General features: G+C 41.0%; 13 protein-coding genes across 13 annotated transcripts; 6 read left to right on the top strand and 7 right to left on the bottom strand.

Annotated features, from left to right (window-relative positions):
* Positions 1-137: 137 nt before the first annotated feature.
* On the bottom strand, positions 138-1,748 carry JH06_2109 (hypothetical protein; the record flags this gene model as incomplete). The annotated part of the gene is made up of 4 exons (XM_014672371.1): positions 138-332; positions 362-1,042; positions 1,073-1,225; positions 1,254-1,748. The coding sequence occupies 4 exons, from the start codon at positions 1,746-1,748 to the stop codon at positions 138-140; spliced, it is 1,524 nt and encodes a 507-aa protein (XP_014527857.1).
* Positions 1,749-4,525: 2,777 nt separating this feature from the next.
* On the bottom strand, positions 4,526-5,850 carry JH06_2108 (hypothetical protein; the record flags this gene model as incomplete). Its single annotated transcript, XM_014672370.1, has 6 exons — positions 4,526-4,738; positions 4,769-4,940; positions 4,973-5,549; positions 5,582-5,690; positions 5,722-5,758; positions 5,789-5,850. The coding sequence occupies 6 exons, from the start codon at positions 5,848-5,850 to the stop codon at positions 4,526-4,528; spliced, it is 1,170 nt and encodes a 389-aa protein (XP_014527856.1).
* Positions 5,851-6,000: 150 nt separating this feature from the next.
* On the bottom strand, positions 6,001-6,627 carry JH06_2107 (hypothetical protein; the record flags this gene model as incomplete). Its single annotated transcript, XM_014672369.1, has 5 exons — positions 6,001-6,091; positions 6,125-6,201; positions 6,233-6,321; positions 6,352-6,467; positions 6,503-6,627. 5 exons carry the CDS (start codon positions 6,625-6,627, stop codon positions 6,001-6,003), a joined length of 498 nt encoding a protein of 165 aa, XP_014527855.1.
* A 63-nt stretch (positions 6,628-6,690) lies between these two features.
* Positions 6,691-7,179, bottom strand: JH06_2106 (heat shock protein HSP20; the record flags this gene model as incomplete). Its single annotated transcript, XM_014672368.1, has 2 exons — positions 6,691-7,048; positions 7,085-7,179. The coding sequence occupies 2 exons, from the start codon at positions 7,177-7,179 to the stop codon at positions 6,691-6,693; spliced, it is 453 nt and encodes a 150-aa protein (XP_014527854.1).
* A 139-nt stretch (positions 7,180-7,318) lies between these two features.
* On the top strand, positions 7,319-7,900 carry JH06_2105 (superoxide dismutase; the record flags this gene model as incomplete). The annotated part of the gene is made up of 5 exons (XM_014672367.1): positions 7,319-7,381; positions 7,413-7,466; positions 7,497-7,557; positions 7,588-7,787; positions 7,817-7,900. The coding sequence occupies 5 exons, from the start codon at positions 7,319-7,321 to the stop codon at positions 7,898-7,900; spliced, it is 462 nt and encodes a 153-aa protein (XP_014527853.1).
* A 690-nt stretch (positions 7,901-8,590) lies between these two features.
* On the bottom strand, positions 8,591-10,749 carry JH06_2104 (hypothetical protein; the record flags this gene model as incomplete). Its single annotated transcript, XM_014672366.1, has 8 exons — positions 8,591-9,275; positions 9,306-9,773; positions 9,805-9,961; positions 10,085-10,174; positions 10,204-10,446; positions 10,477-10,613; positions 10,643-10,690; positions 10,721-10,749. 8 exons carry the CDS (start codon positions 10,747-10,749, stop codon positions 8,591-8,593), a joined length of 1,857 nt encoding a protein of 618 aa, XP_014527852.1.
* A 421-nt stretch (positions 10,750-11,170) lies between these two features.
* Positions 11,171-11,701, top strand: JH06_2103 (wd40 repeat-containing protein; the record flags this gene model as incomplete). The annotated part of the gene is made up of 3 exons (XM_014672365.1): positions 11,171-11,194; positions 11,225-11,566; positions 11,597-11,701. The coding sequence occupies 3 exons, from the start codon at positions 11,171-11,173 to the stop codon at positions 11,699-11,701; spliced, it is 471 nt and encodes a 156-aa protein (XP_014527851.1).
* Positions 11,702-11,870: 169 nt separating this feature from the next.
* Positions 11,871-12,632, top strand: JH06_2102 (hypothetical protein; the record flags this gene model as incomplete). The annotated part of the gene is made up of 2 exons (XM_014672364.1): positions 11,871-11,898; positions 11,953-12,632. 2 exons carry the CDS (start codon positions 11,871-11,873, stop codon positions 12,630-12,632), a joined length of 708 nt encoding a protein of 235 aa, XP_014527850.1.
* A 1,733-nt stretch (positions 12,633-14,365) lies between these two features.
* On the bottom strand, positions 14,366-15,675 carry JH06_2101 (hypothetical protein; the record flags this gene model as incomplete). The annotated part of the gene is given in 5 exon segments (XM_014672363.1): positions 14,366-14,509; positions 14,539-14,607; positions 14,638-14,770; positions 14,825-14,961; positions 14,974-15,675. 5 exon segments carry the CDS (start codon positions 15,673-15,675, stop codon positions 14,366-14,368), a joined length of 1,185 nt encoding a protein of 394 aa, XP_014527849.1.
* Positions 15,676-17,188: 1,513 nt separating this feature from the next.
* Positions 17,189-18,686, top strand: JH06_2100 (serine threonine protein phosphatase; the record flags this gene model as incomplete). Its single annotated transcript, XM_014672362.1, is given in 6 exon segments — positions 17,189-17,306; positions 17,320-17,410; positions 17,430-17,591; positions 17,622-18,243; positions 18,259-18,438; positions 18,459-18,686. 6 exon segments carry the CDS (start codon positions 17,189-17,191, stop codon positions 18,684-18,686), a joined length of 1,401 nt encoding a protein of 466 aa, XP_014527848.1.
* Positions 18,687-18,837: 151 nt separating this feature from the next.
* On the top strand, positions 18,838-20,171 carry JH06_2099 (hypothetical protein; the record flags this gene model as incomplete). Its single annotated transcript, XM_014672361.1, has 9 exons — positions 18,838-18,869; positions 18,904-18,936; positions 18,968-19,061; positions 19,093-19,171; positions 19,204-19,310; positions 19,341-19,461; positions 19,490-19,696; positions 19,727-19,882; positions 19,912-20,171. The coding sequence occupies 9 exons, from the start codon at positions 18,838-18,840 to the stop codon at positions 20,169-20,171; spliced, it is 1,089 nt and encodes a 362-aa protein (XP_014527847.1).
* An 86-nt stretch (positions 20,172-20,257) lies between these two features.
* Positions 20,258-21,614, top strand: JH06_2098 (hypothetical protein; the record flags this gene model as incomplete). Its single annotated transcript, XM_014672360.1, has 7 exons — positions 20,258-20,315; positions 20,347-20,416; positions 20,444-20,637; positions 20,670-20,841; positions 20,871-21,088; positions 21,119-21,163; positions 21,193-21,614. The coding sequence occupies 7 exons, from the start codon at positions 20,258-20,260 to the stop codon at positions 21,612-21,614; spliced, it is 1,179 nt and encodes a 392-aa protein (XP_014527846.1).
* A 988-nt stretch (positions 21,615-22,602) lies between these two features.
* On the bottom strand, positions 22,603-22,770 carry JH06_2097 (ribosomal protein L21; the record flags this gene model as incomplete). Its single annotated transcript, XM_014672359.1, has 1 exon — positions 22,603-22,770. The coding sequence occupies one exon, from the start codon at positions 22,768-22,770 to the stop codon at positions 22,603-22,605; it is 168 nt and encodes a 55-aa protein (XP_014527845.1).
* Positions 22,771-22,879: the final 109 nt, after the last annotated feature.

Here is a 22,879-nt window from a genome sequence, read left to right as displayed (position 1 = left end):
GTAGGTTGTAATGGCTAGGGACCTATCCGTGAAGGAGACATCCTGACCCTGTTGGAGTGGGAGCGTGAAGCACGTCGTCTCCGTTAAGTTCATGTCATGTTGATTAAACCTGATTTTGGAGTGTTTGTTCAACCTCTCTATAAACAAACACTCCATGATTTCACAGCAAATTTCGATCGTTGCACACGAATAGTGTGATTCTGCCAAGTCTCGCCATCCATTTTCAAGGCATTCTCTACCGATGCATCCTCAGCGAACTGTAAAAGTCCCGTTCCTTTTCCCACCTTGGTGACTTTGTCTCGGATCACTCGTGAACTGATGACTTTTCCACACTACTATTGAACTCTCCCCACATACCCACTTTGGAGAAGAACACACTGAATTCATATTCACTTACTCCTGTAGGAAGTCCACTAACATAAATAGTGGCAGATACTGTAGAATGAGTCTCTTTCTTCTCCATCTTTCGTTCATCCTGAGGGACAGAAAGTTTCACCTCCAATTTGCGATGTTGTAGTTCCTTTCCATTCTGTTCAATTGCATTGCTCGCTGATTGCTCTTCCTCAAATTCAACATAAGCAAATCCTCGCGATTTCCCGTGATTATTTCTCACCACATTAATACTCGCAATAGATCCATAAGAAGCGAAGAGTGTTTGTAGATCAGCCTCAGTAGCAGTGAAAGGGATATTGTTCACAAAGACAGTACGTCGCTGAACAGCCGCGTCTCTCTTCTTCTCCTTCAGATTCTTCTTGGTTTGAGATGTTGTGACACAGACACGTTTGGAAGGTTCTGCCTGAGATTCTTCTGTCGGAATATCCCGCTTCTGTTGGGCTGCTTCTCTCTGTGCTGCTGCTTCACGGTAGCGAGAAGATCGACGCAGGAACTCATTCCATGACTCCAAGGTCCCTTGTGTTCGTTCAAAATCCTCCCACAGAGATATCAGATACTCTGTCTGATCGAGCGATGAGGCACAAGCTCGACGGAACAGATCATGTGTATGGATGCCTTGACAATAGAGACGATCAAATTGAATATAATCCTAACGATGATAGTCTAAAATAACGAATACTAGCCAGTACCCAGCTTCAGTCATATGATACTTCATAATCCCTTCCCATATTCGAGTAGCCAACTCCTCTTGGTGGAGTAATCGCACATAAACAATCATAACAGCTTTCTGTAGCTCATATATACCTTCATACCAATCCTTATTCAGTTCTCTCTGCATAAACAACCATCATTACTCCTACCATCCAATCCACACAGTTCCCACAGAACGACATTAGAGCCGCTTCAGCATCCGATTCCCTCTTTTCAAAGGCATGACGGTATGCAGCCAAAGCCATCAAAAGAAAATGAAGATACTCGTAATAACTCCCTAAACATTGTGATAGGGCTGTAGAGATGATCTCACCAAATGAACTGACTCCACGTCCTGCACTTTCCAAAGCAAGTAGTCTGTCTTCATACAATGGACCACAATTGCTCACATGACGAAGAGAGCGAGATGACACAGTTAACAGACTCTTAGGAAGGGTGATCGATTCAGAAACATATCTATAATAGGCATGCCAGAAATCAGCAAGATCTTTGAATCGAAGAGCAAATCTTTCAAAGAGACAAACTACTCGATTGACAGAGGATGTGGATTTCTTCTGTTGGGATGTCTCGAATGTGACATACTCAGTAAAGTGACGAAAGGCTGTGGTGATGTGATCCACCTCCAACGATGCAGCCAACTCCATTTCCAGTACCGATCGCTTTTCATATTCACGTTGAGAGGATTCAACGATGGAGGCTACCGTTGGGTTCATCTATAATCAAGGAAGTGACTTACCCCTACCTCCACACCGATAGATTCATGCCACTCTTTGTATTGATCATAGGCAGCTTGAATAGACTCATATGGATTCGAAAGCATGCGAAGGAAATACGATTCTGTGATTTGTTGTTCCTGTGTCGTCTTTGACCATTCCAACACAATAACCCATAATCTGAGACCTTCAATACAGTCTGCAGTACAGCTTTTAAGAGCTTCTTCCACTGTTGTTGACATTTCTGAAGGTAAATATGTGTTTACATAATTTAGATAATGAATCCATAAATCTATGGAGTAGTAGTCCTTTAAGGAAGCTTGAAACAAATGGCAGATACTGTCTTTGTCCTCATCACTTGAAACGAGTTGAATTTCATCCGAAATCCATTGAATCCAAATTTCTAGAATAAATAAGAGAAGATAGATAAAACCTGGTGAAAGAGGATAGTTCTGTTTGTATTGTAATCGAATGGCGCGAAGATCATCAATTTCTCCAAGAGAACGATAGAGTTCGATGATTTTATCATATCCTTCCTTGTCTTTCGGATTGGCTTGCAGTTGCTGTTTTAATTCTTCTACTTGTTTTTGAATTTCTTCGCTCTTGTCTTCATCACTGTATGATGATTCAGAGTCCAAATCTAGGAATGACATAACCCAGCAGTATTCTGTACCTGAAGTATGTTGACTGTTATTCTTATCATCTGAAGTATCCATAATGAAGATAAAATATGTGTGAGAAGAATGATGTAACAAACAAGAGTACAGTTCTTCTTCAATGTTTTCAACCTCAGTAATATCAACAGGTGTCTCTTTGGCAGATTCTTTGTCATTGGAACTCTCATCAGTAGGAACCTCTTCATTAGAGACTTCTACTGTTTCCATCTTCTTCTCCTCCAACTTCACCTCTTCCTTCTCTTCCTTCACTTCTTCCATCTTCTTCTCCAACTTCACCTCTTCCTTCTCTTCCTTCACTTCTTCCACTTTCTCCTCTTCCACCTTCACCTCTTCCTCCTCCTTTGCACCCATATCAATACTCTTAGGACGCTTAGGAGCAATTGTCTTGAAATCATCAACGAACTTCTTCAATCGCTATTGATCACTCACTCTCTCCATCCTTACCGGATAATCCATCTGTTCTCCAGAGAATACAACACTCTTCTCACCATCACCTCCAGCCTTATATAGAATGAAAGTAGGAAACTCTCCAAACACAAAGTCATGAATATCATTCTTGCTAGTATCCACACGAGCAATCACCACATCATCTGTATTGATATAAGTTTCAGCCAAACGCTGGTAATCATCAGCCACACGATCACACATACGACATCCCTATATATCAAACACTCCTCCAATCATTACAGGTACCACATACTCAACAAGAACATTTTTATAAGGATCATAAGCAACATCATCAAAATCCTTACTAACAATCACCTTCACAAATCCATCCAAATGCTCATAAATAGGTTCTGATTTGTAATAAGGATACAAATTACCCATCATTGCATCAGTGTAAAAATGATTAATCCCTCCCGCTTCGATCTCTCCATGATACACATACTTCTTCCAAGAAGGATTCTCCATATCCACAAAGAACAATATGGGAAGTTGATCATAGTCAAATCCGAAGTACTGCATCATTCCGTTGGTCTCTGGATCCATATCAACCACAAAAACAGATCCTTGATGCTTCAATGCAACATCTTCCAAAATCGATCGAAGCACAGGATTCTGACGGGGCTCACTATTTACCGACATATACACCAACTGCTTCTTAATTCCATGACTTGAAGAAAACATGAAGCGATTCCAACGGGTCTGATAGGGAACGATCAATGGAAGTGAATGAACCATGATAAAGGCTTTCACAGGATCCTTTTCCCATTCTACACATCAGAGAATTAGGAAAATGACTACTTCCCTTATATCTAAAAGGACGTCCATTGGCATTATACACAGTAAATGAATCCATTGGTTCCTCCACCTCTGCATCACCAAATGAACACATTGCGTCCACCTCGTCAATTTGGTTAATCACCTCTGAGAAGTACTTATACTTCAGGTTCTTGTTTGTCTTGAAATGGCCAACGACTACAGGTCGATCATGTCCTAAATGAGGCTTGATTTCTTCCTCTTTGGTGATTGTCACAATCTTCTCTACCAGCTTCTTCTTCAAATAAAATATGATATCACTACAATTAATGAATCAATTAAGATCTACTCGACATTCAGAACATCATTATAGTGCTCATCATCTCCGTTAATAAATAAATGGAGAGATGGGTATGTATGAATGTGATAAATCTCGGCAATAGGACGATTAACAGGGAGATTAATCTGAATCATCAGCAAGAACAACTCCGTACCTTTGCCAAAACAACAGGAATCTCTTCCCGCTTTACAGCTCGCGCGACTCGTCGCCATTCATATTCGAAGGCCTTTGAACGAGAATCCCACTAGTTGTAAACCCAACAAATCGATTATACAGAAGAGTGGAAGAAAAGAAACAAGTTTTTATTGTCATGAATCGTCGAATGGAAGTTCTTGTCATTCAGTATCAAGATTCCGTCACTGTCAACATCCTGTGTCAGTGTTAGACACAAAAGAGCCAATAGAATCAGATATTTCATTGTAGTTGAAAGAGAATGAAAATGAAAATGTTCAGTGATTCATGATTATCAAGGAAACAAGAAATCAACCTTTTTATTCCGTTATACGGGAGTATTCGTCCTTTACAAATACATCCATCAGCTCACGTCCAGCACGACGATGAGTCATACCACCATTCTTCATCACAGCATCCAATTCCTTTGCCTTTTTGATGACCTCTGGATTCCGCTTACAGGAAGCAGCCACTTGAGTAATAAGCTGACTCCACATAGCAGTACTGTTCTGGTGAATACGACGTTGTTCCAGCTATCCATGATCTTTTCCCCTCTCTCTTACACTTCCACAAGCCAAAGCCTCCTTATTGAACTTGGCACAAATATCCCACACATCCTTGATTCGAGTCTGCTGAAGAGCCGAGCATCGCGTCACCTGACACTTCCAGAACGGAGCTTTGGGTCGCTGCAATTGCACAGCACGGCGATTCTCCGCTTCTGACCGTGCAGCCACTCTATACCATCAAAGACTTATCTCAGCTACTACGATGCCAAGGGACCATCAGCCTTATTAATCACAATCACATCTGCATGTTCCATGATACCCTTCTTCACACCCTGAAGCTCATCACCCATAGCAGGAGGCATTAGCAACATCACCATGTCCACCATATCGTCAATCATAACTTCGGATTGGCCCAGACCCACCGTTTCCACAATTACAATATCATATCCAGCTGCCTCACACAACACAACCAGATCACTCGTATGTTCGGCCACTCCTCCCAGAGAGCAATTGGAGGGAGAGGGACGAACGAAAGCATTGGGGTCATAAGATAGTTTAAGCATACGAGTTTTATCTCCAAGAAGAGAACCTCCCGAGAGAGTGGAAGAAGGATCGATAGCAAGAACAGCAACACGATGACCCTGCTTTGTCAACATACAACCAAGAGCTTCGCAGAATGTACTTTTTCCAGCACCTGGAGGACCAGCAATACCTAGTCGGAAAGAACCAGGCACAAACTCATGAGGATGATCACGCTCATTCTCCATTCTCCTTACGGAGAGGACGTAATCAAGAAGCATTTCAGCCTGTTCAACATGACTTGGTAGAGAGGATTCCACTACCTATTAGAACTGACGTTTATATTCATACAAAGTGTTACAGCACGGCTAAGCAAATTACGCTGTTGATTAAGAGTACCAATAGCCCAACTCTTAACAGAATCGGCCATCCCTTCAGGAAATGGTTTTGGAGGCGCTTCCTACACATTATCAACTCTTACAGAAACCTACAACAGTATACCTTGTTCCAAAGAAACGATTCCACGTCCTACAAATCAGGGAACAAAAACAAAAGAACATTCCAAACACCATACTCTTGGAAGGACTCTGGAAGAGAGATCGGCTAACACGACTGAACATTTCTGATTGTAATGGAGTGTTCAATTACTGAAACCTCCTCGAATAGGCAATGGAGAATAGTTGGTTATCAAATTGGGAGAGATATTCGAACATCAGACAACAAAACACGAAAAGGAAGTAACAAAACAAACAAGGAGTATGAAAAGCAAATTATGAGTGAATCTCTTCATGAAAGAACTCAGGAAGGGAGGAATCACACAACCAACTCCGTTGGACACACTCTCGGACCGTCTTGTTATATCTATGGATGAACCACATTCAAATTATCGAATACAAGGCTTTATCAGTACTATACACTCGTGAAGCTGCTTGATTAGCGGGACTGGATGGATTAGGATCATTTAAAAGACTCTGAAAAATCAATTCGAACAAAAACAACTACTTGAATTGATAACAGAACATGAACGATATTATACTGTGGAGTCCATCGATTCTGGAGAATATCGAGACAGATTTTACCGTCGTTATAAACTAGGTGTCATCATCAACGCCCAGATTTACTATTGGGATGAAACAGATGATTTACAAACTTAATGCTCGGTACGACTTCAGGATACTGTTCAGAGAACTCGATTCGGAGAAAAAACGTCCCACCCTCCCAGGGAGTATCTTCGGGCCTAAATGAATGACGAATTTGTTGTGCACTCCCTACCCAATAATACAAGCATCCCAAATAAGCATGTTGTCTTCGTGAATGCGACAAGTAATCCCGTTTGGTTTGTTCTTGGAATAGTACTTGTAATCAGAGAGAATCCGCTTACGAGCCTTTGTTGACATTGGTAAACAAAGATTGGTTTAGATGTAGATTGAAGTGTTGCTAGTACAACAGGTTATATTCGTTCAACAAACATTGTACAAGACGGGAATTGACACTTCTCTTCCTGGTTCAGTTGAAGGAATAGGTTTTGGTATATCGACACTCAGTACTCCATCAGTGTAGCGAGCTGTAATCTTTGATACATCCACATTATGTGGAAGTCGGATATGTTTACAGACGGACCCAAAGGCTCTTTCAACACTATTATATACATCATCTGTAAGAGTTTGAATCTCTTGACGTTTGCCTGAGATGGAAAGTACATCACCATTGCAATGGACTTGGATATCTGCTCTTTTGACTCCAGGAAGGTCTGCAGTGATTTGAATCGTTGATAATGTCTCATGGATATCGGCATCCCCAAACCCATGATCCACTCTTCTTCCCCAGAAATCATGCAAATTCCCATGAAAAAACACATCTGAACCCCATACAGGCATGGTACGTGCGAGATGAACAGAACCTTGACCCAGTTCACGAAGAAGAGGGCTATAGAAACTCAAGTAGGACATAGAGAAAACAAAAATGACAAGAATGAAGTATATCCTTCCAGTTGGGGACAAGAGGGATAATACATCCTCCACATAGAATGAATAGAGAGAACACGATTGCGAGTATTCAAGACATTGATCTCAGTAATTGTTAATCGCAATGGCAAAAGTGATTAGTTATATTCAGGGTGATGGTATCTATGGTACTGTGACCTTCTCGCAGGTATTTCATTCAATAAGTCGCTATCTCGTAGGCATCCGCTTTTGCCACAACAATTATTGATGCAAATATTAAGGGTCTTCCTCAAGTGAGTATTGAGCCTTGGAGTCATTTCTAGGGAAAACATGGTATCAGCATCAATGTCTTTGGAGATTTGTCAAATGGCTTTCAAAGACTCGGTAGTTGTCGTTGGGATTCTTTAAAAATAGGACCTCACTACAATCCAATGGGAAAACAACACGGTCCACCAGATAGTGATGACAGACATGTCGGAAGTCTAGGAAATATCGAGTCTGATGGGTCGGATGCGAAACTCCATTTGGAGGACACCCATGTTCAAGTGATTGGTCCATATTCTGTTATCGGTCGTTCTGTAGTGATTTATGAGAAGGAAGATGATCTCGGAAAGGTATTTGTGTGTGTTGGGTAACATGGAAGGGAACGACCAAACAGAGTCATATAAATGGGAATGTGGGTTATCCGATTGCAGCTGGTGTCATTGGAATTGCCTGCAATTTGTAAAATAGAATTCATTTGTTTGTTGATGACTCAAAAGGGTGGAAAGAAGAAGAAACGATTCCGGAAAAACAAGAAGTGGATCCCTTATAAGGATTTGACTCCAGAAGAACGTGAACAGTTGCGACGAGAAAGCAATCGAAAACAACTCCGTCGCGAACTGTTAGAACGAAAGTTGCAAGTAAATGCAGCCGAACAGTCTGGAGATTATACTTCTCTAACAAAGGGTCCAACTCCTACTAATGAAGTAGGGATTCATTGGGATGATTCATTGAAACTAGGATTATTTGTATGGAGAACTGATTAATCGAAAGAGTGGGAAGTGGGATGATGTAGGAAGTGAAGAGGAGGAAGAATTCTGTGATAATGAGCAAGTAAATGTTAAGGTATTGCGTTATTCGTAGTTTCGGAATGAACCTCAAATTCTTGTAGATCCAGATGACATTTATCACGACAAGCAGATCCAAGAAGAGGATTTAGTCTCAGTTGTTAGACGTCAGTACCTGGAGATCCAGAAATTGGAGAAGGCCAATGAGGAGTTACGAGGGGAAATGAACGAGCTGGATCATTTGATGAAGCAGTATGCAGCTCAAATGTAACTTTATGTATTATATACAATGTTTGTTGACATTGAACGATCTAGTATTACTGTCAATTACTGTTACAAACAACTCGGCAACAACTATTACCTCACACTTAATAGTTGGAAGAATTGTAGTTGGGCATGTAGGATACCTGGTAAGGAGCATTGTAAGCTGGCTGGGCAGCAGGAGTATTATAGGTTTGCTGAGGAGTATTCTGAGTTTGTTGAGCAGGAATATAAACAGGCTGAGGAGTATTCTGAGTTTGTTGAGCAGAAGCATAAACAGGCTGAGGAGTATTCTGAGTTTGTTGAGCAGAAACATAAACAGGCTGAGTACCAGGAACATAACTAGGTTGGGTAGCAGGAACATAACTAGGTTGAGACGGATCATAAGCTGCCTGAGCAGTAGGAACATAACTAGGCTCAGAAGAATTTGGTCGATCTTCGTTATCCAACAAACCATTCTTCTTCTTATGATTTAGAGTACTCTTGACAGTGTCGCGGCAACAAAGACATGAGAAGACAAACAGTCCAACCTCAAGCGCAAGCAACCCAATACCAATTAGAACAATGATAGTTGCAGTCATATTCTGCTCGGAACGAGATAATCCAAAACAAGAAGATGAGGAAATTGTGGCAGAACTACAACCTTCCGTCATTTCATCAGCAGAGATGAAAGAATCCATGTAGTAACGGACTGTTACTACGATATCCAACTGTTTATACTTAGAATAGACAGCAGGTTGATAATCGTTATTATAGTAACAACCAGATCCATCCCCACTCAAGGGCCAGGTTCTAGAGATTAGGAATTTGTAATATACTTACGGAGGAGAATCCAATACCCACATCTTCTCCTTATGTGCTACACGATAACACACCTCATTCAGATACAGTGTAACAGTACACTGACGACTGTAACGGTCCCATACTCCTCCCTTTCTGGAACACTTACTGGAACACTTGGAAGTATCCTTTGTGCAGCCAAGATCACTAGCAGAATAGAACTTGTAAATAGCTCCATCGAAATCCTGATCAACAATCGATACACCATTAGATGCGAGCTTAGCATGAAAACGATCACCAGTGAAACGAGTCATGGTAGTATAGTAATAAGCTTCAGTATAGAGGCATTTCTCCGCTGGGTCACCCTTCTTAGAACAGGTATCACGAACTGGATAGTTATAGCCACTATGAGTAGTGACAGCTTCTAGTGGAATACCCGAGATAGTGAAAGATTTGTTTGCAAATGTCGTAATACCCTCGTTAACCCATTGTTCGGCTCGGGTATTATACCTAACACTTATTCCACATCTTCGTTTCATACTCGTTAATACGCTCTACACGTGTATTATTCGCAGCAAATAAGAAAACTCCAACTGCCACCAAAATCGGTGGAAGCAAAATGCACAAGCACAGACAACAACAACAATTTCCAGAGTCGTCATCTCCATGTCCCTTTCCTTTTCCCTTAGCCATTGTTACTAATCAATAAACAATGACAAATGAATTCGTTCCTATAAATCGCTTAAAATTGGGGATCCCAATTGTATGAACAAACAACTTACAAAAACCGAACTGATTCGTCTGTTATGCGCTGAGCCTACATTCTATCAGAATAATCTCCAGTACTTTTCCATCCTTGACCAGAATCTCAATACAATCTCTAAAAATGCTTTCTCGCATATTGTAAAAAGCTATATAAACAAAAGTTTCATGGAACTACATTCATGGCAAACACGGTCACCTGTGCGTATTTCTTCTAAATCCATCACTTCCATCCGGTAGCCATTGTCAATCATCTGACAGTCACCCAAATGATACAATTCTACCCAATAGTAGATAGTATAGGCCCAATCCTTAACACTCTTCTCAATCATTGTATATACTCCCTGTCGTTCCATATGGCTGTATCCTTGTTGACACAGTTGATCCATTATAGAAAGACGCATCTCAGAAGTAAGAGATCCTAGTCATGAAAGAGAATTCAAGAGTCCACGTCCTATATTCCGATTCTCAAATAGAGGAAAACTGTCTATATACACTTCAGAAATCGACTTTTCCTTGCAATAATCCAGAACATACTTTATCCACATGCTAAACTGTTTCTGTCGTGTCTCTGAGCAAGGTTGTAAACTGAAGTGTCAGTCATGTCATGTTCTTACGTAAAGAATGGAGGGAAGTTGAGATATTGGTAGGCTATCTTTCCTTGACTACTCATAATAAATATCGCTCTTATGAACAAAGTAATGTGAATTAGTTTTTCTGTCATTGAACTTGACAAAAAGAGTGTCGATTTCATAATCAATGTGTTTTTTGCTAAATTGAAAGAAAATGGAGAATTTAAATCAAGTAGATGATATGGTATGTGAATATCTTCTCTTCCGCGGGTTTACAAAGGTTTGTTATCTGATTTGGAGACAATTATATCTAGACATTCAAATCCTTTGAGGAAGATAGAGAACATGATCGAACGAAAGGATTCAATGTCGATAAGATTGTGTCGAATCTTTTCGACCTTATTCACGAGTAACTCCCTTTATCTTTTTCTTATCTATAGTGGTGATTATGCTGGATTCAATGATATGTGGAGTTTCCTGAATTCTCGCTTCTTTTGTTTACTTGATGCGAGTTATATCGAGTCGGTCGATACTTTCTGGAATTCACTAAGAAAGCTCTATGTTGTAACGTCAATGAAGCGAGGTAAGACTGAAGAGGTAATCCTTGTTGCTGTTGTTAATGAATAGGTCACGAATTTCTTCTCGAATTATTGTTCTGATGTTCTGTCATCATCGCGAGAAAGCGAGAAGAATGATGATTGGAGACGATGGTGTTCACTTCCTTTCCTTCGCAACCCTGAGCAGGATAGCTATTTTATGCAATACTTTTCGGAATCGTGGGAAGAATCGCTGAAGACATCGCTGGTGAACTTCCTCCGTGCAATCTTCCAGAATCTCTCTCCTCCATCTCTCCTTGGAATTAGCATCTTCAAAACAGAGCGTCAGCGTAGTCAAGCCCAGATCAGAGCTTGTACAAGCGAGATCACCTTGTACCGTGAAGAGTGTTTGCGTGCTCATGAATTGGCAGCAGTAGTCACAGAAAGATTGTTTCATGTGTAGAGTGTCATTCAGACATTGAGCAAAGTGAACGACTGTGTGACAAAAAGCAAAGGGTACAATCATAAATCTCATCTGATCATAGAGACATACTGCAAGCGGAGCTGATTGAACTGTTACGGGACGTACCAATCAATCAGTATCAGGAGAGTCCATTGAGTTTGGATTTTGTTCCCCTCTAACTCCAGTAGATACGAAAGAGACTGTGGAGGTGGGTCCTTTGTTCAATCGTGTAGTATCTGAAACTCTGGAAGAAGAGACTTCGAATCCAGTTACGATGAGTGCAGTAAAAATGGAAGAAGTGGGTGTGTTTTCGGAGAGTGTTAATCGTGAACTCGAATGGAATGATTCACATTTAGGGTGTCAATGGTCACGAAATGGACGTCATTTTGCAGCAGGAGGCGGTGAAGGGGTGTTATTAGTCTATGATTATGATGGAGACATGATGACATCCAAACTATTCTCTTCTTATGGTTGTGGAAATGAGATATTGGCTCTAGACTGGAGTTATCCCTCAGCATCAGCTCCTACAGAGTTACTGCTATACGGACTCCAAGGAGGAGGTCTAGGAATCTTCAATGTGATGACTAGCAGTGTATTGAGAGAAATGACAGTGGATACAGCTTCAGCGATTGTGGATGTGGCCTTTTCGCCTCAAATGAACGGATATGCAGCAGCCACAGTAGGTGCATCCGTACCAATGACACTCTGGGATATGGCCTCTGGGAAGATCAGTTTGGAAGCATCAGCTCTAGGAACATCGACACGAATTAATTGTATTGAGTATATTCCGACAGGAGCAGGCATCTTCTGTGGTGGAATGGATGGCTGTGTTCGTCTCTTTGATGCTCGATCTGGTAAGGTGGCGTCTGAGGGCCGTGTGAGTAGTGAACCCATCTCTGGACTGCAGTTGGTGGTGAATACGCCAGCCGATGGCTCAGCCACACTTTTCTGCTGCTCAACTGATGGCATCGTTCGAGAGTTTGACTTCCGAAATCTCTCAACCATATCCTTTTTACTCCTCTTGTTGGTCACTTAACATACACTCTCTCATGCAGTATACATTACGGAAGCCAGTCACTACATCGGCTGTTCCTCATGCTGATATTAGTTACTCAGAATCAACGAAGATCCTTGCAGTGGCAGCAAATCACTTGGAAGGCATCTCAGTGTTCCGTAGAGGTCAGGCAAAGCAGTTATGTGATGATGTGGTGAAGCGTTTGTCGTATTGCATTGATATATCTCCTTCGAGCAATACGTTAATCTCAGGATCTGTCGATTATACTCTGGAGATGTTGTCTTTTGCTCTTGCGTCTTGTGTTTGTAACAAAACCATGAATATACATAGATCCCTCTTCGAGTGATCACAATCAATCCATCCTTCAGTTGATGAATCATATAGATACAATCGTTCAATACCAGCATCCCATCCTTCTTCAGACGATATCCCACAGGATCATCCACTTCTATGAAATTGTATATATGAACCTTATTGGCATAGTCTCCAATCATGAGTTGATGCAACTCCAACTTCGAGTGGGTTGTCTTCTTGACCACTTCCACACAATTTACACAGGATACTTCCTTCATATCACAACAAGGAGTTGCATTCATCAGTCCATTCATCAAAATATCTTTGTATTGGAGTAAGGCTTGATCATAGCAAGTTGCTAACAGATCCACTCGTAGCTTCACATCATCTTCAGGAATTCCAAAAGGAAGAAGCAACCGAACTTCATATACTGGAGAGGACAAATAAGCAGCCAACACCAGTTTTTGACTCTTTCGATCTTCTTTGGTGATGGAATTGCCATCGAGAAGAGGGCCATACTCACGTCTTGAATTATTTAATACCGTCATTCCTACACGATTGGTTTTGCCTTCAACTTCTCCATGAGAGATACACCAAATACATTATATACACAGACGAGACCATTACCATAACCAAATGCCCACAAACGATGATATGGATTGATATTACACAGATCAACGGAGAGTAAAGGGGATTTCGCATGCGGGAAGAAATCAACAAAGGCTTTTGACATCACCAATCTTCGGTTCTACTCGTTATATAACGCTTCAACTACGACTGTCGCTGCTTCGTTTTGATACAAGTACACAGCTGCCGTTCCATTTGGTTTTCCCAAAAACAGGAACTACAGATAATTAATGTTGCCTATAAACGACTTTTGAATCCACAGGAGGAACATCGATAATCTTCATACAAGTAGGAATGAAATCGAGTGCACAGCGCGACTTAGGAAAGACTACACTTTCCTTTGTGATATCTATTTAGTATTTGGGATCTACACATACCATAGCCGGAATGGAAGGAAATAATAACAATGCTGCACTCAGTATTGCCTTTCCGGAGGATTGATTTCTCTTTCATCAATAGAATGAGTGTTTCCTTAATGTTAATCATTTCCAAATCTTACAGTAGTACTCATTCGAAATCCATTGATTCCAATACAGTACCGAATACTATCTACGAGAATCACCTTTCTCAGAATCATGTACCTTGAATGGGTACCATAATTTCTTTTCGATTGTCTCCTTTCCATAGAATATATTCAATCCCGTCTTGGACTGCCTGAGCGATTAAGAGACTTCCATCGAGTAATTCGGTGCAGTAGGAACCCATAATCGAGTCATTCCCTTTGTACGAGTGGTACCACCTCACTTTCTTGTATGTGCTCATTGATCCAAGAAACACTAGCAAAACAATTACTGAACTTGGATCCAAAATGCATCCGATACAACAACAAATACTTAATTCTTTGTGATTCGTTTCATCACAGTTACTTCAATTCCGTTTTGCTTCACAATTGATTTTTCGAAGAAAACGGGTTTATACTTATCAGGAAGTTGCATGATTGCCCAATCCTGACATAATCGTTGCATATCATTTCTTCCCTACCATTAACTCTTCCTTCGAACCCTACTTGCATACGAGCAAAAACAACTTCACATATCTTCGAACTTGGTGTATTCGGCCAGCGCTTTCTGTTGAGCTAGTCATCACTCCCACTTCACAGACCTACTGAATCGTAGAGTTTCACAACACTCGCATTATCAACCATAGATACATATCCAAACCCCAAATTACAATTGGTCTTGAAATCCACTGGCATGTAGAAGAAATCATACTTGTTGGGCACAATCGTGTCCAATATTCTAAGCATCAACTCTTGAGTAAATCTGTATATCAGTTTCTCTATGAAAATGTACCCATTCGGAATGTTCTTTAACATCAGAGTGAGACGGGATTCTTCTCCTGATCGAACCTTCGAGATATCAATAATGAACCGTGAATAGTCCATATTCTTCTTCGGCTTCTTTCCTGAGAAAACACGAGGATTGATCGTCTACTGATAAACCTTGTCTCTCAAGTTTACAGGGTCGATTTCATCTGGATTTCCTGGTTTCTCATTACTCAAGTGGTAGTATTTCTTCGGACCTTTCTTCATACGATTACGTCCGACAGGGATAAATGATGGAAGTTTCTTGACTTCTGTAGATGCTTGAACTGAGTTGTGCTGAGTGTTTTCTGATTTCGGGAGAGACACATCCGACAGAGAATGTGGTGTGGAGTGAGAGGATTTTCCTGAGGTGGAACTGTCCGAATTTGAGGTGTCCGAATTACAAAGACTGAAACTTCCAGAGGTTGAATTCCCACGATTGGAACTATCGGAATCGGGACCATCTGTCTTCCTTTTACTCATTTTCCCTTCATTTTCACAACACTCCACAACTTCACTAGGTGCAAACCCACTCAAATAAGGCTGATGACTCTTTAACAAGACATCATCAGCCGTAACATAACGCATAGCCGTCCTACATAAAGGATAATCATCTTGATCTTGAACGTTCGAATAGCTACGGAAATATCGTTGATACGAAGGCAAATAGAAAGAATCAGAGTCTCTATCAAATAACAGATCTCTGTCACTAATATATTCTCGGGTACCTCTGCAACAAGGACAACCATAATGTTGTAAATCATTTTCACTCATAAAACGATTTCCATGGACGAGATGGTCCTGATCCAAATCAAGAGAACGACGATATGGATACGACATACAACAATAAGCACGGTTCGAGAATAAACCATCCTGATACAGATAATCAGAAGAAGAGTGATGAAAGCCTGACGCCACCTTGTAAGGTTCCTCACAATAGTTTCCAAATCCCTTTAGAACTGCTCCTGATGGTTTGTGAACATTCTCAAAGAAGGACGACTCCTCACTCGTCAACGAAGACAGTGGGTCTAGATGACTAGAAAGTCCATAGTTGTACCATCACAAAAAGAATATATCCCTCCCATCGAAGGATTCTGACGTCTACGGTCATTTTCCTTGACTAACTCTGATCCAAAAACATCCAGCAAGGGAGAATCCGAAGGAGACTAGGATGAATAGATATCAACTAGCTTACATCGGAAAGGAGAGATGATTCAGAACAATGCTCAACCGGATCCATTACAGCATTCATTGGAGATGACAAATAGAAAAGAATATGCTACTTGTCAAACTCTTTGTCAAACACTGACAAGTAGTGTTCTTCGTTTTATCAATCATCTTGGATGAATGAAAGCAATTAATTAATGACAGATTCTTATATCCCTAACGAGAAATGGGAATCAATTGCCATCACATTCCCTCCCACATTTCTCCTTTACTAACAAACATTCCAAAACAAACGTAATCATTACACTATTCAATGCTCTTCCTCCCAAGGGTGCTGGAGTCCCTAGAGGTAATAAAACAACTCCAACACTTCCTACAAGGAATTCTCTCCAGTCATGCTTCGCTCTCCAGAAGATCCACAGCCACATCGTGCACTCCATAGCAGTACCAACAGCCTTGTGCATAGGATTTACATGAGGTGGGACAAAGTCGTTGGCACTCGAGTTGAGTCTCTTCACAACAGTCGCTAGGATTTGAGTGTAAGGAGAAGTGTCCTACTCACCGATCTTCTCACAGGTGCTCGGTTGAAAGTTCTCGCAATTGCTTGCATTTGCTCTATTGTATGACGCAAATTTGAGGAAGATGGGACCAAGAAACAAGAATCGCGGGAATTTTACAATAGAAAACGGATATCCCTTCGGCGTTAGGACTCAGGATATCATTTAGGAAGCTCCTTTTCCATCCGTTTCCTTCTTCTATCGTCTCTAAAGCGTTTCATAGTTCTCGTTGTCCGATTTGTGCAGGAACTGTAAAACTGGATGGCAAACGAAAACAAAGCAGCAGCTATTGCAAATGATAAAGAAGGCTACCTATATCTTCATCAAGAAGAGAAGAAGTCCCTAAAGAAGTTCTTTTGCGTTTCTACCATTGAGGAGCTTTCTTACTCGTAGGTGTTGAGTGGCAATTTGTTCATATACGGGAGCAATCAAAAAGATAAGGGGAAAGAGGTTGTACTTAACATTTTGGTAGGTTTCGTTGTTTGGGCGAAGGGGCTAATTTCTATAGGGGGCTGTTGTGCGCACAATGAATATATGTCTTCGCAAAATGTATGGACTTGAAATAGTTCTAGTTGTCGCTATTGGATGTTGAATGTGATCTTTAGCCGGGAGTGTCCGACAAACGAACAATGACAGAGAAAGAAATTCAGGAACATCCTGACAAGAAACGCTACTGCTTCTACTCCGAGAGTGAGGAAGTCACCCAGGAGTGGTTCAGCATGCTCTGTCGTTGTACCTTACAAAACCGTTTCTGCTGTAGGGTTGTTTTTCCACTCTCAGTTTAGCATCTTTCTATTACTCCAATTCTTCAGAGGAGAGACAGATATTGGTTCATTTGCCGAAATTGAAAGGTACCGATAAGGTTTTTAGTTCATCGGAAGATGCTTTGGCTCCCCAACGTCGTGCCTTGCTGTGGAAGAAGTTGCTATTGTGTGGGATTCGATTTGACTTCCAGCACAGTGGTGAGGAAGCAGCGCGTGATATGAAACGGAACACACTACTCGAACTTATGGACGCTTCTGAGTCAATGGGGTGAGACTTGTTCTAGAAGATGATTTCTAGCTCGTTATTTAATGACCCCAAGTGTCTCCAAGATACATTGAATATGATTGGTCAAAACTTGTTCCGTTCTCTTCCTGATGCAAGCAATCTGGTCCATACCGGTGGAGATGATGATGATGATAGTGAAGTCTTCACGGATCCGGAATGGCCTCATATCTCGCTCGTATATGAGCTTCTAATCCACTTGGTATTGTCTCCTCAGATCGACAATAATCTCCGCAAGCGTCTGATTGATGACGATTTCTTGCGTCATTTGATTGCTCTCTTTGACTCTCTCGATCAACGTGAGCGGGAGTGTTTGAAGACGGTGACACATCGTATCTATGGCAAGCTTACGAATCGTCGTGTAACGATTCGTAAGACCATCAACTATGTGTTCTATCAGTTCCTTTACGAGAAGAAGGAACACAATGGAATTGCTGAACTTCTTGAGATCTTAGCTTCAATCATTAATGGATTCACTGTCCCAATTCGACCTGAACACAAACAATCACTAGAACGCTCTCTAATCCCTCTTCACAAAACCCGATTCTATGAGAACTATAGTATCCAGCTCTCGTATTGCATGACGCTGTATGTGGCAAAGGATCCCTCTCTCAGTTGTCCTGTGGTCTCTCTGCTGGTGCTTCATGTTTAGATTATCCGCAGTCTTTTGAAGTACTGGCCCTATGGGAACACCTCCAAAGAGACCTGGTTCCTGTCGGAACTGGAGGACCTTCTAGAGTTGGTAAAACCCGAAGACATCATTCCGTATCGAGAACCACTGTTTAAGCGTATTGGGAAATGCATTGCGAGTACCAACATCATGGTTGGCATTGTATGAAGAATTAACTCTAGATTGGAGAGAAGGCCCTCTATCTCTGGAACAGTCAGACTTTTTACACGATTACCGTGGAAAATGAACCGAATCGTCGGGTGATCCTTCCTCTCATTTTTAAATCTCTCTATGATGGGTTGCAAAGTACTAGTGAGAGTATTCAGACAATGTCAGCAAACATCTTAAGCTTGTATCAAGAATTGGACTCGGAATTATACCAGACCCTTCTAAAGGATATAAAGGTGTAATACTGTTTGATTTTACGGTGATTTTGTTTTTTTGAATTCGTCGTATGTTCAGTGATTTGTATCCTTGATAATCATGGTATGCCAATTGATAGCACAATTGAAGCTTTGAGCTAGAATCCAGTTCGATTCTTGATTCGGTATTGAAGGTGAAATGGATTTCTCGGAGAATACACAGTCAGCGCCGTTCGCAATATCTGTTTTCGAATTAACTCTCTAGGAATCCTGAAGGTATTTCTGCGAAGGCAAAGAGGTACAAGAAACTCTTTAATCTCATTTCGTAGAAACCGATCTGTCAGTGTTAGTGGAAGACTACGGAGCGCTTCGATTCTGTTTGAAACGGGAAAAATATCGAACGAAGATAAAAACTCCATGAAAGTATACAAGAACTCTGTCGGTGATACTGTAGGATCTGATTCTTTGTCAGGATCCTCTTGTGGAACAAGCATTTGTAGAGTTTGAAAGTGGAAATGAGACAAAATTACTCGGTATTAGGTTCATTGGTTGTGTTCCTCTATAGATCTTGTTCGGAGCGGTTATCTTCAAAAGAAATCAGAGTTTGCCTTTCTAGATATGAGTTCAGATTATGGATTGAACTCATTGTCTTTAAATCCATTATCCGAAGAGGTTCTGGTTGGAAATGGGGTGTTATTGTAGAGTGGTGATTCTTCTCTCTTCGTTTTTAACAATGGATATGAGATGGGAATAGATTTGCCCGAGGATCGGATGCCAGACGAGCTGTTACTTGATGACATTCCTCCAGACCACATCACCTACAGTAATCATAGGGACTTATTTGAACATAGACAAACGGAGTCGGGCATCAGTTGATTTTGGTGGATATGATTCGGCTTCGATGCCAGATCCCAAATCGGCTACGGAAACATATTCCCATTCTTTTGGTAGTTTTGAATCGAATGATGGATATGATGTAACTCCTTTTCGGAATCCTTATTTCAAGGGGAATCGTGATTTTATACTGACGCAACAAAATGAACATTCGTACCCATTTCGTATGGTTGTTTCGTTAGCTTAATCGCTAGAATCTTCTCATTCCATTCCGCCTGATTCTATGGATATCACACAACAATTGGATCCGATCGGTATGTCCATGGCTGTCACTGAAGGTACACAGATGAATTCGGGTGGTTATATGGATACAAGCACTCTTACTCTTTCTGCTGAAAGTAATTCAGAGGGTAGCATCGATTGTTCGTATGAAATGTAGAACGACGACTCCAGAGTGTAGGACTGTCTCCTACCAGCCCACAATTGGAGTCTCAGAAGAAATTCATAGGCATCTACTCTCCTGAAGCTCGGAAGAAGCGGGTACAGCGGTTTTTCGAAAAGAGAAAACAGCGAGTATGGACAAAGAAAGTGAAATATGATGTACGTAAGAACTTTGCTGATTCCCGCTTGCGCGTTAAAGGTCGGTTTGTGAAAAAAGAGGATGAAGAACTCTTACGAGAGCTAATGAACCTTGCATAGTTGTCGTTTTTATCTGTTTGTTACCTAAAAACAAAGTTTTGGGCTCCGAATTCGGGCGCAACAGGATTAATCAAAGACAAGTTGCGATGAGACTGGCATTGTCTTTTGGATTTTTTCTTTTGGTTCAGATTATTGTTGAGGCCTGTAATAGTGTTTTGTCTGAGATCACTACTAGCGACTCCACACATCTTTGTTGATGAAATTATTGGAGAAGCGATCAAAGGACATATGCAAAGTCAGTCGCAGTGCCGAATGTTCTCTTTTCAGCATAGTTCCTCTTCTTTGTCTGTACAGCAAGCCCAACAAAAGGCACAATACCTCTATACTGTCGACGCAAATGAGAGCTACATTATGTATTTTGATCAAACAGTTCTGTCATCATCGCCGTATGTTGCCATTGTTGCTGAGTGTGATGACATCTCTACTCCAGTGTTGTTAAATTATCTAATTCGCCAAGATTTGTGTTGTAAGTTTCGTTTTTGCTGAGTATTGATGTAGCTTGTAACGATAACCAGTTGCAAATCTCGGAAGTTTCTCAATTAAGGGATTCATGTGTTTATGTCACTTTACAGTATGAAGGACATGGTGAGTATTATGTGATTAATCGAGCGGGGAATAATCATCCTGTGGATGCAATGAACATTATTCGTGAGGGCATTTATTTGGGACTGTATCGTTTGTTGTTTCTTCCCAATGTAGACATGGTAAGGAGGGAGTATCAACCGTTATTTGCAACGTGTATGAAAAGTCTGAGTACACACTTTATGCCACTGTAGTTGATGGTGCTTGCATCCACATCCCCATCAAGTTTTCGTTTTTGGCTGAAGGTAAGCATGTATGGTTCTTTTCATCGGAAGCCTTTTCAGTAGATGCAAAATGGAGTGCCTCCAGCAACAATATTTGGGCCGATCAAGATGGTATTGAGATAGGAGAAGGATAATTGGTAGCAAAGAACATGAACCATGGTGTTCGTTATCGTCGTTATGGTGGAAGTGAGGATGTGCCTTGACATTCACTGTAGTTGTGTATCCTGCTTCGTATGTAAGTGAATTACCCATTACACCTCAAGGGATTCTGATTTCTCCCATGGATGTGGTAATTGCGAAGGTACGGGAAAGGACAAATCAGGATGCCAGCATGAGTGATGATACATCTACACGGCTTATGAACAACAATATTGTTTGGAGGACGGGGAGCGTTTTCGATGGAACATTTACAGGACTGCTTCTTGTGTTTGGAAAAGGGGATGTGTACATTTATTGTTCGCAACACCAGAGTGGTATCGATATTCAAGATGTGGTACTGAAGGGGAAAAACGTTGGTTTCTTTGTAGATGATGCTGTTGATATAACGATTCATGGATTGGGTAGTGGATCTTATAACATCTATGCGGTACTGGCGTACAATAACCAATATGTGGGACCTTTTCCAAAGAGTGTGTAGGTTAGTGAGTTGTTTGTTCAAAATGTTCACAGTATGTTATGGAATTGAGTATGTTCTTTTACGTCTGCTAGGTGTGAGGTTATTGTTGGTATTTTATCTCAGGTGACGAAAGGATTCAGGAGTTGCGAAGGTCGTCCACATATCTCCGTCTCTTAAATGTATTTGATGGAGCTATTGTCCTCAACACTTATTTCATTGTATCTTTCCTAGTACTGATGATCCGGAAGAATCTAAGTGGAGTCATCAGCAATGTCTATCCCCGTTACAATGTTAATTTGTAGTTTGCAGCGATCGTAGTTGATAGGATTCTGTTCCTCGTTGTTTTAAAGATTTTCATCCCTTCTCAATTACTAAATTCTGAATCCTATTGGGACTGCTTTAAGCGTTTTATGGATTTCTTTCGGAGGCATCTGTCATTTCTTCTACTCTTCTTCCTCTTTCCGACAATTCAAAATGGTTACAGTGATCACCCTATTGAAGTAGATCCAATCGTTTGTGTAAATATTAGAGAAGCGTACTGATATCCACATGCTTCCTTTCTCCTTTGATTGAAGAATTGCTATTTCGAGGATATCTGTGTAATTTGTTTATCTCTAGGTATGTATTTTTGCAGATTTGAATATAGGGTTGGGACATTCGAAGGGATTGTCGGTAGTTCGGTCTGCTTTTCGCTTATTCATATTATCACCATGTTCAGCGGGGAATCTTTACTTGTTGTTGGCACTCGTATGCTTCTGAGTTGGTTGGGTGGTGTTATTTTTGGTTATTCTATGGTGGACGGCACCATTTTAGCTTCGCAGTTTATGCACATTAGCAACAATCTTATTTCTCAACTCCTTTTCTCCATTCACCATGTGGAAGGTTTCTTTATTCTCTTCTATTGTCTTTTTCTTGTTGAATGTTTTCTATTTCGACAAAAAAGAACGAAGAGTGAGTATCCTGTTTCTTCCAAACACACCAAAATGCATCTTACTAATCAAGAACTCATTTAAGCCAGAATCTCATAAGGAAGAACATAAACTGTCTTGATGGGCTTGGTAGGAACCACAGTATGGCAAGCACGAGGTTGAGCAGGGATTCTCTTCAGACACACCTTCTCTCCCTTGTTCTCACGCTTGATAGCCTCGTTCTTCTTTACACGGTTCAAGTGCTCCATTCTGCACTTCGAAGGTCTCACATGCTCAACCTTCACATGGATTCTCTTCTTGATGATGCGATTTCTCACCTGCTTGTTCACCTCCACACCCACAGCAGTCTTAGTCACA

The sequence above is a fragment of the Blastocystis sp. subtype 4 genome (assembly GCF_000743755.1).
Source record: "Blastocystis sp. subtype 4 strain WR1 chromosome Unknown seqid_0096, whole genome shotgun sequence".
Lineage (NCBI taxonomy): Eukaryota > Bigyra > Opalinata > Blastocystidae > Blastocystis > Blastocystis sp. subtype 4.
Note: the sequence above shows the minus strand (reverse complement) of the source record. Positions and strands in the feature narration are given on the sequence as shown.